At 43.8% G+C, this 12294-nt stretch overlaps 1 protein-coding gene across 2 annotated transcripts in view; it reads right to left on the bottom strand.

The window, feature by feature from the left end:
* LOC116819796 (vascular endothelial growth factor receptor kdr-like) overlaps window positions 1–12294 on the bottom strand; it is a 178066-nt gene that overhangs the window by 117758 nt on the left and 48014 nt on the right. For both annotated transcript variants that reach the window (XM_032771797.2, XM_032771796.2), the window contains exons 2-3: window positions 10382–10478; window positions 5363–5586 (exon numbers count right to left, since the gene is read on the bottom strand). In XM_032771797.2, the coding sequence (XP_032627688.1) occupies window positions 5363–5586; window positions 10382–10478 (321 nt within the window). The remainder of the gene's footprint in view (window positions 1–5362; window positions 5587–10381; window positions 10479–12294) is intronic.

Below are 12294 nucleotides of genomic sequence, written 5' to 3'. Positions count from 1 at the left end.
CAAACGGAAAAGGGAGATGGTAAAAATGGCATGACAGGGCCACATACAGATTCTCTCCATCACTTCCGCACCCTTTTTGATTAGTTTAAAAAATCAAAAGCTGATTGTTCTACCTGCCAGCCCTGCAAAGCTTGTGCTGATGTCTGGAAGCCTTGCCGGGCTCGTTCTGGCCCGTGGGTTATCAATGCAGCTGATCAAATGACATTTTGTGAATTATATTCGTTGTGCCTTTCATCCCCGTCCTCTGTCCTGCTCCCAAGTCCTTCCCTTTCCCTGGGAGCATCTTAATTATTTATATGAATTCACTGAGTAGTTGGAATGAACAATTTTCTGTCAGTGGGTTTTTTGCAAATGGGTTTGCGGTAGTGAGTTGCTCTTCACAATGAGTCACTGGTTTCTTAGACACATGATATTGATTTTGCCCCCTGATTGGATGCTTGAAACTTTTTATTAGGAAAATAATGAATAATGAAAGCTGTTGCTCAGCACAATTGCCCTAGTTCCCACAAGAAAACTGGTGTAGTCACATGTCGAGCCGTCATTGTCTAAAACCCCATGCACCTGAATGGTCGCAAAGAACAAAGAGCCATGAAGAGACGCTATTCTATTCTATTCTATTCTACATGGCACCCATCCCTGTTGTGTCTAAGATCTGATCTACACACAGTTTTTGTCCTGATTTAACTATTTCAGTTAGGGGTGTGATCCCCCCCCGGCCAAAAATAGTTAAATCAGTACCTTGCATATCTAGAATAGCATTGATTGGAAGACGCTATACTGGTATAAACAGCATTATATTATATCCACACTAGGTGGGTTGTACGGCTTTAACCACTGTATTAGCCTAGTTAAAAGCAGTGTGATTTTTGTGTGTAGACAAGACTCAAACGGCAATTTAGAGTTTGAATGAATGTTCCCAAATGGATGGGCAACAGATTCTATTTTCAGGTTGATTTCAAAGGGTCTCCTTAAGTTTGGGATAAACATATGCATTTCTCATTGCGGGCAGCATAACTTAGTGCAGGGGTTGGCAACCTTTCAGAAGTGGTTTGCTGAGTCTTCATTTTTTCACTCTAATTTAAGGTTTTGCGTGCCAGTAATAAATGTTAATTATTTTAGAAGGTCTCTTTCTATAAGTCTATAATATATAACTAAACTATTGTTGTATGTAAAGTAAATAGTTTTTTAAATGTTTAAGAAGCGTCATTCAAAATTAAATTAAAATGCAGAGCCCCCCCAACTGGTGGCCAGGAGCTGGGCAATGTGAGTACCACTGAAAATCAGCTCATGTGCTGCCTTTGGCACGCGTGCTAGAGGTTGCCTACCCCAACTTAGTGAAATAAGGATGGGACTTCTGGATTCTATTCTAGGTTCTGACAGTGTGACCTTGGTTAACTTCCCTGACCTCTCTGCATCCTCAGTGCCTCTCTGCATCTGCAGTGCCACTGAATCATGTTAAAAAACAGCTGCTATAGTCCACGCCAGAAGTTGCCCCTTTGCCTCTAGGTTGTGTAACATTTGTAAAGTGCTTAGAGACCCCATCAGGACACAAGACCCAATATTCTTACTGTCACAGTAATGTCACAAAGCACAGAATATTTACATTCTAACCCTTCACTAATTTTTAGTTCCAGCGGAAGTTGTGGCATGTGACAGGAGTTTTCTTTTGTTATTATTATTTCTGCTAATTTGCAGTTGCAGCTCAAAGCACAAAAGGTGTCAACAAACAATCGTCCACCCCATCCAGCTGACAGTTAGTGCCTGGTCTCTCAAAGTGGCATCAATTTTGATCCCACCATCACCAGGTTCTGTACAATCTGACTGATGTTCAGAGGTCAAGGCTCAATTGTAGTGGGAGGGGGAGGGCTGCTAAATGCCAGATTCTCACAGCAATGTGAAACTCCATCAGGGAGGCTGTAAAAACAGATGCAAGCACAGGAAATAATAGCCAATGAGCAGGACTTCCGAGACAATCATGTTCTCATTTTGGTGTCAAGCAGCAGGCCAGGAATGAGGGGAAAATCCCATTCCCCTTCTTCTTTGGTAATAATGGCTTTGTAATCTCAGCGGAACCTTCAGCTTCTAAGGTTTGTCTGAAAGTTTGCTCACCCTACGTGGCTCAGCCCCACAAACGTCCATGCTGCACACAGTAAACTACCCAGAGCCGATCCTTCTGAACTCAGTGTGCCCCTGTCTGTGTGGCAGTAACAGGAAGCCTCACTCCTTTACTTTGAGGTAAGTGACGTTCTTCTAAATGTACATAACGGTGCCCAGATACCGTAGGGATGAGGGCCTAAGAAATATACATTCTACTAAAAATGAGGATGATAATAATCCATGTGATGGGAGTCTGAACTATACAACATAGAAGGCCTCACTGACAATCAGCTTTCTTGGCCCAAAAGCTATCCTGCTAGTGCAGGGCAAGACAGATAGATATTGCAGGAAGAAACAAAGTGTGTGTCTTCAAGTGGCACATATGCAGAGGTATGTAAAACCAGCTAGCTTGCTGGGGGATTGACCCCGCCCCCAGCCAGTCAGGCCACGCCCTAGAGGGCACCAGTGGGTATGTTAGCTGAGCTACTTTTCTAGAGTTCTCTTCTGCACTAGATGGGAATCCGGCTCCGCACTGTTAAACGTAGGGCCTGGAGAAGAGATTCCCTCAACACCCTTTCCTTGCCTCACTAGTGCATCTATGTAACATAGGGCATGAAGTGTCCCATACTCTCTATACTTTACTACTTTGTTTACTAGATTTACTTTTCATAGCATAGGTGGATTTCAGATGAGAATGGAGAGGAGCCATGACCCATCCAGGTGAATTATATCTGAATTATATCTGAGATGTTTTTCAGTGATTTGGGTATAACAGTCAACTAGCATTGATTTCATAGGGGTGCCAGGACAGCCAGTTTCAGGAGAGCGAGAGGCCATCCCGTAGTGTTTACAAATTAGCTGTGTGCTGATTGCTTCCATTATAGGCACGGTTTTATAGCTTTAAATATTTTCTTAAGGAAAGAGCTCAGGCAGTTCCAGGAGATCCCACAAGATTTTCTGCTTGTGCTTCTGTCAAAGCATTTCACATTAAATGTGGTCCCTGTAAGCCAGTGAGGGCACTGAGACAGGACGGGGTATCGACCTTCCAATACAGTATTTCCTGCAGTTCAGCTATTGGGTTGGGTCAATACAGTCTCAGGCACATGAGGAATGCGTAATCAGAAAAGGAAACAGGTCAGCACATGAATCAACGTAGATAAAGTCCAGGGCATAGGGTAGTGAGGAAATAGAATTCCTGACTGAGCTGGAAGGGAAATACAAGGGGAAAAAGAAAATGGATACGGGAACTAACAAGTAACACTAAGAAGCAAAATTCCAAGAAAAGGAGGGACTTACTGGGAAGGAAGAATAAAGGTGGAAGATATCTATTTCCAGTACAGAGAAGAGAGGAAAGAATTATCCAAATGAATCAAGCAGTTATATACCAAATGGTTGAGCAATTGGGTTTTGATGTCTATGCATATAGTAACCTCTTTGGACTGGAAATCATGCATTTTGGGACTTCTGGGTTTCATCAGAGTTAGAAACAATGTGAGAATAATAGAGGCAGGCAGCTAATGCAACATATTTTCTGTGAATTTTCACTTGAATTTTTAATTAAACTTGCTTCAGCCCTGTTCATGCCCTTTTACCTTCCTTTTGCATGAACATTAGGGCAACCAAGTTTTACTGGCACAAATGTTCTTGGAGAATGAATCACAGTCTTCTGCATGGGAACTAAATGATAAATTACTCTGTGCAAATATCTGCATCAGTTCTCACGCAAGTAAGGTACAAAAACAATACCATATAACTTATCTGACTAATCACAGCTAAGCAACTCAATTTGAATTTGGAATATCTGAGATCTATAGACTAAAAAGTGAAGAATGGAATACGTTTGAGGAACTAATGATCTTCTTGTGGATATTCCACAAGCAGAAAAAGGCTAAATTAAATGAGCATGCTATTCATTCTGAATTATTCACTTTGCCGTAGAGAAGAACATTGTTATCTTCTGTTGCAGAGTCTGCATGCAGTTGCAACTGAATCCACAAAGATACTGACCAACTGGAGGGAGTTCAGAGAAGACCAAAAATGAGCAGCGGGCTGAAAGGATTGGCTTTTGAAAATGGGGTGGGAGGCACAACCTATGTAAGAAACACACTGGAGTTTACAGCCAACTGGAACACCTTGCTGCACCCTTGGGGCTGTGCTAGATAAATAGGAGAAAGAAGCTGAAGGTGACAGGGAATGGGCGGGGATCAGAGGCTTTGCTATGGGTTGTAGGCCCTAGCACACTCGCCTGACCTCAGCCCTAGATACTTTTGATTTTTCTGACTGTAAGTTTGCTTTCTGTGAGACCTTATGATCCTTCCTGGATGCCTAAGGGGAAAGGGAGAAAGCCTGCCTGTCTCCTAGAATAATAAGAGAACTAGGAACCCTGCTGGGTTCAGTTTGGAGGCCCTCTTAAATGGGACACTTTTGGTTGGTTGTTTTTAGCCTTCCCCTTCTTAAATTCCATGCCGAGAAAAAGATTTTCATAGCTACACTGGTATAGCCTTGCTTAGCATATGTCTACACTGGAGGCAGGAGTCAGATTCCCAGCATGGGTAGATAGACTTGTACTAGTGGGGCTTGAGCTAGCATGCTAAAAATAGCAATGTAGATGCTGCTGTACTGGTGGAGACTCGGGCTAGCCACCCAAACTCGGACCCAGGGCAGCAGGTGTGTCTGTGTATTGGGTCATGGAGGATCACTCCCAGCTGCAGTGTAGACATACCCAAGTAATGCCTAACTGAGGTGGAGGGCAAAGTGGTCTACAAATATCTCCTGAGGCTAAATACCTAGGAGGGAAAAGAAGTATTTAGAGTGGCATAAGGGGGTTTCCGTGGGATGAAATTAAGAAAGGAAACATTTAGGTTGAGTCTTAAGAAAAACTTCCTGCCAGTGAGCTAACCAGGGTGTGAAATAGTCTCCCAAAGGGAGCAGTGAAATGAGAAGTGTACATCAGTTGGGACACAAAACACTAGCCTGGACAAGGTACTAATGCAGTCTAGGGACTGGACTAGATAGGTCTCTTCCATCTCTAACATCTGATCCTATGAAACCAGGAGACATGAAAGTAAAAACGTCAATAAAACCTCTTTAGAATATTCTGTTTCTGTTTGCTGTGATGGTGGGTGGAAGGGTCAGGAGAGCTGTTAATGCATCTGAATTGGTTTGCCTGTCTATAATTAGCATGGGTGTGTCCAACAATTAAATGTTAGCTGACACTGCTAACGTGGTAACATGGAGAGAAGATCTAGAAGGATAAAGCTCTTACCTGTAACGTACACATATGTCTTGGCCATGAGGTCTTTGTTAGAACGGTGGTGATTATAAACACAGGTGAAGTAACCGGTGTCGTTGGCTATAGCTTTGTTGATTGTGAGCCTGCTGCAGGTCTGCTGTACATTGTCTGAACACTTGTGCTCAGATACAGTCCACCTGTGGGGAATGTCTTTGTTTGGCTCATTTCCCCATAGCCAGGTCAAGGCGGCTGCTCCCCTGTCAACACAACACAAATACAGATTCTGTCACGGCCTCAGGCATAATGAGTGGAATAATCTACATTTCTTGGGCCGGTTCTCCGTGGCGAATTTATGTGATTCCAATTTTCATAAACATGCCACGTGGTGAGGAATGATAAAACTCTTTGTGATGTATTTTATGAGCTGTTAGCTTTTCCAGCACCTTCAGGGAGCTAAGGCTTATGATGGAGTTACCCTGCCCTGCTCCCCGTGGCATGGGACATTTCCTGAGAGAAGCAATAGCAAATGCAAGACCATTTCCTGCGGGCTGGAGGGACAATGTACTTTTCATTTTGAAGGAACAATGCGAACATGAGCTCATTTAAAATGTCTACATTTATTGCTATAAAAACTTTAGAAGGCATCAGATATATTTGTAAATGTCTCCTGAGTTGGGATCTCTGCATATTTTACCAATTAAGTTAAAATCTCTTTGTTCCTAACACCGGGGGAATGGAAGGGAGAGAAAAGGCCATTTACTTAAATCCACATCCCTCTTTTTCTTTAATTAGCGGTGACTGCATCTTGATTTTGTGGAGTGTCTGGAAGTAGTTGGAGTTCAGACGTTATGATATATGCTTGCATAAGGTATAGTATTTCTGTTTGGCCCTTCACTGATCTCAGAACACAGGAGTTACCACAGCCTGGCAGATTTACTGTCTCATCCATCTAATGCAGTGTCCTGTCTCTGATGCCTGTACATCCCACATAAATCACAAACCTAAATACCTCGGGCTATTAGGGCCTGTTTCAGTGGGAGTGTTTCCACTGACTTCAATTAGCTTTGGATCAGGTCCGTAGTACACATGGGATGTGTAAAGGTGCACAACTGCAGGGAGAGATCCTGGAGGCATTGTGTCTCAGGGAGGCACTCCAGGAGCTGTGGAGGAGCAAAGGCCAGAGTGGCCCCTGCTACAGGATGCATGGGACTAGTTCTGTTTGACCATTATGAGGAGTCATGGACCAAACCTTTTCCAGACTCCTGTGGAGAAGCTAGGGCCAGTGTTAGTGCTAGTTTGAAGCAGTTCTGTTTCTCCATGGGTGCAAGGATGGGAAACTCCTTGTGCCTTTCCCCTCTCCTTGATGACTGCACCAGGCAAGACAGAGTCTGGCCTTTAATTTTAAAAAGACACTGTGTTCACACTGTCCTTACTCCGTGGACTTCCATTGACTTCAGAGGGATTTACCTAAGAGAGGACTGAGTAGTGACCTCTGGATTTCCTTACAGTGAGCAGCAATAGAGGGAAAACTCTACTCAGGGCATATCTGTTCAGTGCAAAGGCATATGAGCTCCACGGGTATTGTTACTACATCTTCCTGGGAGTTGGTGTTAGTGAGTTGCTCTACAATCTTCCTCTGCAGGTCTGGGTCAGTCGCCTTGTATATGTGTAGTGGGTGCCACAAGTGAGTGTGTGTCTGCCAGCAAGGTCCTGCTGCTCCTTAATACAAATATCCTCTTGGCTTTCAACTCTACCCTTTGTTGCTTTCATAGAATCATAGAATATCAGGGTTGGAAGGGACCTCAGGAGGTCATCTAGTCCAAACTCCTGCTCAAAGCAGGACCAATCGTAGGGTGACCAGATAGCAAATGTGAAAAATCAGGATGGGGGTGGGGGTAATAGGAGCCTATATAAGAAAAAGACCCAAAAATCAGGACTGTCCCTATACAATCAGGACATCTGGTCACCCTAACCAATCCCCAGGGCCAGTGCTTCCATTTAGGCAGCCTAGGCAATCGCCTAGGGCGCCAGGATTATTGGTGGGCGGCGTTTTGCCAGAGGAGGTGGCAGGCGGCTCCGGTGGAGCTGCCGCAATCGTGCCTGTGGACGGTTGGCTGCTCCGCGGCTCTGGTGGAGCTGCCGCAGTCGTGCCTGCAGAGGGTCGGCTGCTCGCGTGGCTCTGGTGGACCTCCCGCAGGCACGACTGCGGCAGCTCCACTGGAACCGCGGGACCAAAGCGCGGGGCGGCGAAATTGCCATGCGCCTAGGGCGCTAAAACCCCTAGCACCGTTCCTGCCAATCCCCAACTAAATCATCCCAGCCAGGGCTTTGTCAAGCCTGACCTTAAAAAACCTCTAAGGAAGGAGATTTCCTGAAGATGATGATGGAGCTGGGCCAAAATCTGGAGGGTATTCCCAGAATGTGGGTAAATGAGAGTGCTGGGTAAACGTGTAGCTATCCTCTCTGAGGGGCAGCCTCACCCGCATCACTGGATCTGCTGCACTGCACCACAGAGACTCTGAAACCCCAGCCTCATCCATCACACCAGCTTTCTGTATTTAAATGCACAGAGGACAGAAGCCTTTTAGGGGGCAGCTCAAACCAAAGGCTCTTTTTCTGCAGAGAAATTCTCCATCCCCACCCCTTCTTCCCAGGCTCATGTCAGAACAACCACCCTTAGCAAAGGAAGGCCTCCCAGCAATGCCTGTCACGCTGTGCCTCCAGGGGAACTGCAGAGCAACATGTTGTGCTCTGTCCCCTCATCATCTGCATTCACTACATTACACTGTCACTGGGGCACGTTTTCAGCCCAATGTCGGAAGAGTGGAGTGGTGTCTCCAAGGCTCAGAGGCAGCCTGGTTTAATGGTTGGAGCATGGGCCTGGGAGTCAGGAGTCTTGTGTTCTGGTTTTGGTTTAGTGCTGCTGACGGAGGCAGTGTAAGGACCCACATACAACAGAGGGAAATTCACTGTACTCTCAGTTCTGACAGCTACTGTGCAAACCATGCTTCTCTATTTTGCTGCAATCCAAACCATCTCAGCTCCCTTTAAAAATAGGAATGAGTTCAGATGATGTGTTTTAGGCCAGTTCTTTAAACAGGGCTTTTTGTGTGTGTGTGCAAGACATGGCACTAGGCTAATTTACACCTGCTGAGGACCTGATGAAAGTGTTCCAATGTTTAAGGCACATGAATCATGGGCAGAAGTTCCAGCTTTTGTACCTAGCTGTGGCACAGACTGGATGCTTTACTTTAGACAAGTAACAACTTCTCTGTGCCTTGGTTTTCCCCATGTGAATATGGAGAATTATGCTTTTCTACACAGGGGGGTGCCATGAGGACTTATGGCTTAGTGTCTCTAAGGCAGTTTGCGCTTGTGGAGGCACTACAGAATTGCAAAGCACATTATTTATTTATTCATTCTTTCATCTGACAATACATGGATGAGGTGATACTCAAATAAATTAAAGAGCAACCAATTTAAAAAAACAAAACAGAGAACCAACCTCTTTAATTAGCACGTGGGCACCTTATAGAATTCACACCCCCTAACATCATGAAAAGAAATAAAGGACAGTTTAAACTTTACTGTCATCACCAGTGTCCGCAGCTTGCCAAGCTATAAATATTACCATAAGGTTGTTTTGACCTCATGAGCCAGTGCCAGGTGCAGGTAGCAGGAAAGAATCTCCTTGAGTTGTATAACAACTGCACAAATTAGTGAGTTTGATGGGGGACAAGTGAATTTGCCGGCAGAATGGGCAATACTGATTGGGACAAAATCAGAGGTGATATAAATATCAGTGTAAACTACAAGCTAGTAAATCAATGAAGTGGTAGAATGAATCTAAGCCGATGTCATTTGCGTGCTGAAGGAGTGAGTGTGGCTGGCAAAACAACCAGCAGGATGTGTAAGGTGTAAAATAACGTGTGTGTGTGTGACTGTGAATGACTGTTTGGAAGCAGGATTGTCTTTTTGTTCTGTGTTTGTACAGCACTTAGCACAATGGGGTACTGGTCTGTGATTGGGCTTCTAGGTGCTACAGCAATACAAATACTAAAGACTTGTGCGTGACTTACTTTAACAGCAACCTTCTCACATGCTTGTGCAAGGCTTTTAAATCTTCTCAAATCCTTCTGGTGGTTATTTATTTTTGCTACAAGCCTGTCCTCCTGTTGTATAAATCACATTCACAATTACTTACCCTGATTTATATCACCCTCTCCAGGGCCTCTCGTCTGATCCAGCGAGGCTAACCTTATATTTTCACAAAGCTGAAAATTCCCCAACTCCCTGTGCATTTACTACTCTGGTCATCTGTCAATCGACTGCAAGTGAACAGATTTGTCAAGGCTTATCTTCCCATGAATGCAAGTCTTGATCCCAAATTTGGCACATTTCCTGCAGGTTTTGCACACTGTGTCAATGGGTGAAAAGTCTCCATAATTTAAAACCAACAGTCTGCATTTTATGAGGCCTGGCTATCTTTGATTTAAAGGATATGATATATTCAAACAGGATGGGTCTTTAAATGTACATATGCTGGCTGCTGTTTATTTAATGGTCATCTTTTAGGCTAGACAGCATTTGAGGTCAGCCTGTATGCACAGAGAGGGCTGATTACCGACTGTGGTCAACAAGTCTGTCGCTTATTTCCACACATGGAGTGAAAGAGAGAATTTGTACACCGCAGAACTGAACCTTAGCTAGACAGATTCTTATCCGAAAATCCTCAGCATCCCAAAATGAGCTTTGTCTCCTGATATGATCCATCACTCACTGAGACCATGGAAGTCTTTCCATGGACTTAATTGGGAGTTGGACTGCACCCATTTGCAACGTAGAGGGTCCCACTGATCTGAAGAAGTTCTCTCCCCTCCGTTCTACTAGACTAAATCAGATCCTACTCCACATGAAAATGTATGTCAGGGAAAAATACAGCGAAAGCTCCCCAGCTGTGGCTGAGGAATACCCTTTTGATCCCAGGGTTATTTTGTGCCAGGGCAGCCAATAAATACCAAGGAAATCTGACACTGCTGGGGAAAATCTCACCTGCATGTTATGGCAAAGAAATCTCCTGCATTGATTACAATTTGATCTTCTGTAATGTTTAACTTTGGTTTCAGTAGCACTTCTTCCAGAGCAAGACCTGAGCCAAAATAAAGGAGAAAATACACAGTTAGGAATGTTTTCCAGGGGATACATTTATGAGAACAGACACAATTGCATGTGAGGGAGGCTTTCTAAAGTTCATATCTTTGGGGCCAAATTCTCTTTCACTAAACTCATGTTACTTCACTGTAGCCGGGGCTACATGAGGTTAAATGAGAATGGAATTTGGCCCTTTTACTTTCCAGTGTTTACAATATCTTTTCTAATGTCTGGAAATAACATGTGTTTCCCCACTCCTGTTTCATCTAGAGGTGGACCCACCCATGTTACTCTTGTTTTAGGCTAGACTAAGTCTATTCATGTCCATTACACTGACATAAAAGTGAAGTGCATGAGATCCTCAGTGAATAATTCAAGTTGTCACACAAGACAATACATTTTAAGTGTATGTTTTCCTTTAATGAACTACATACATGGGGAAAATTTCTGGGGAGCAACTGCCTTCCCTTTATAAGTCCTGCAATATCCAGTATTGCAACAACACAACAACGACAAAACCTGCAGTATTCTTGAGTAATAGGCACAAATGCGGCAGTGACACTTGCTTTGTTTGGGGGCTTTATTGTTGCAGAGTATAGCACTGTTTCATAAGGCAAATTTGCAGCTGTGTTTGTGGTCCTGTCAGATGGCTAATGTGCAAAGCTCTCTCCATAGGGCAGACATCAGCTTTTACTGGATGTTCTCCTGACCATCAAATTCCCTAGGGCTCTCTAATAACTGGCAGTGAGGATGCTAAGAATATGTTTTATTTTGACCCTTCAGTATTAGTAAATCGCCCTTAACATTTTTCAAAGGTAGATCTCAAAGCAGTTTACATAGATTGGTTAACATTATTATCCCGGTTTTACAGATGGGGAAATCGAGGCACTGAAAGGCGAAGTGACTTTGCATTGGTCACACAGTGAGTCACTGGCAGAGCACAGAGAAGAACCCATGTTTGCTGATGCCTACTATGGTGCCTTCTGCTCATTGTGCACTGCTGCTCCTCTCTTTGGCAGAATTTGCCATTCGATTGAACTCTTAAAGTGATCCTGCCAACTGATTTCAAGGTCCAAAGATTAGGTTTTGTTTTAAAAGGGTTTTTATGAGACCTAGCCTAGACTGAAGTGTTTGTATTCATTGTAGATTTCAACAAATGTAAACATCACCCTCCTATGCTATGAAACCAAACACAGCTGCAGAAAGTGAAACTGACAAGAAACAAAAGTGAAACTGAAATCAGTTGGCCTGCCCACACTGAGGGGAGAGTAATCAGCACAACCACAAATATGCTTAGATTTGTTTCTCATTTTCCAGAGCTATGACATTAAAATCTTATGTTTTCTTTCCCTGTATGCACTTCAATTCTTCATCTTCTCCCTCACATTGAACTTGTTAAGCCAGAAATCCTTAGCTTGGCTTATAACAAAGGCATTTTACTCAGCAGTGTAGTGATGTTAACATATCAAACAAAGAGAAAAAGAGCTTTCAGCTGGATGAAAAAGTGATTTTCCTCCTGCCACTCCCAAATTTCTCTTTTAAAAAATTCATGTGAAATGCAATGTTCCTTTGGTGAAGAGTGACTCACTCCACTTACAGCGATCTGGCTTCTTTCATGAGCTATTCAAACTCCCATCAGAAACTCAACAGAGACTAGCTAATATCCCAGAGCTCCAGCCTTCTAAAAATGTTGCTTTCTAAAGACGGCTCCACTCAAAAACATTTTGCTAGAAACCCTCAGTAGGTGAGACCAACTGTCTTCCTGAACTGCAAGCTCCCTCTCAGATGAGACATTAAACCAAGGTCTTGACTAC

Source organism: Chelonoidis abingdonii, chromosome 8, assembly GCF_003597395.2.
Source record: "Chelonoidis abingdonii isolate Lonesome George chromosome 8, CheloAbing_2.0, whole genome shotgun sequence".
Taxonomy (NCBI): domain Eukaryota; kingdom Metazoa; phylum Chordata; order Testudines; family Testudinidae; genus Chelonoidis; species Chelonoidis abingdonii.
This window is presented reverse-complemented; position numbering and strand designations above follow the sequence as displayed.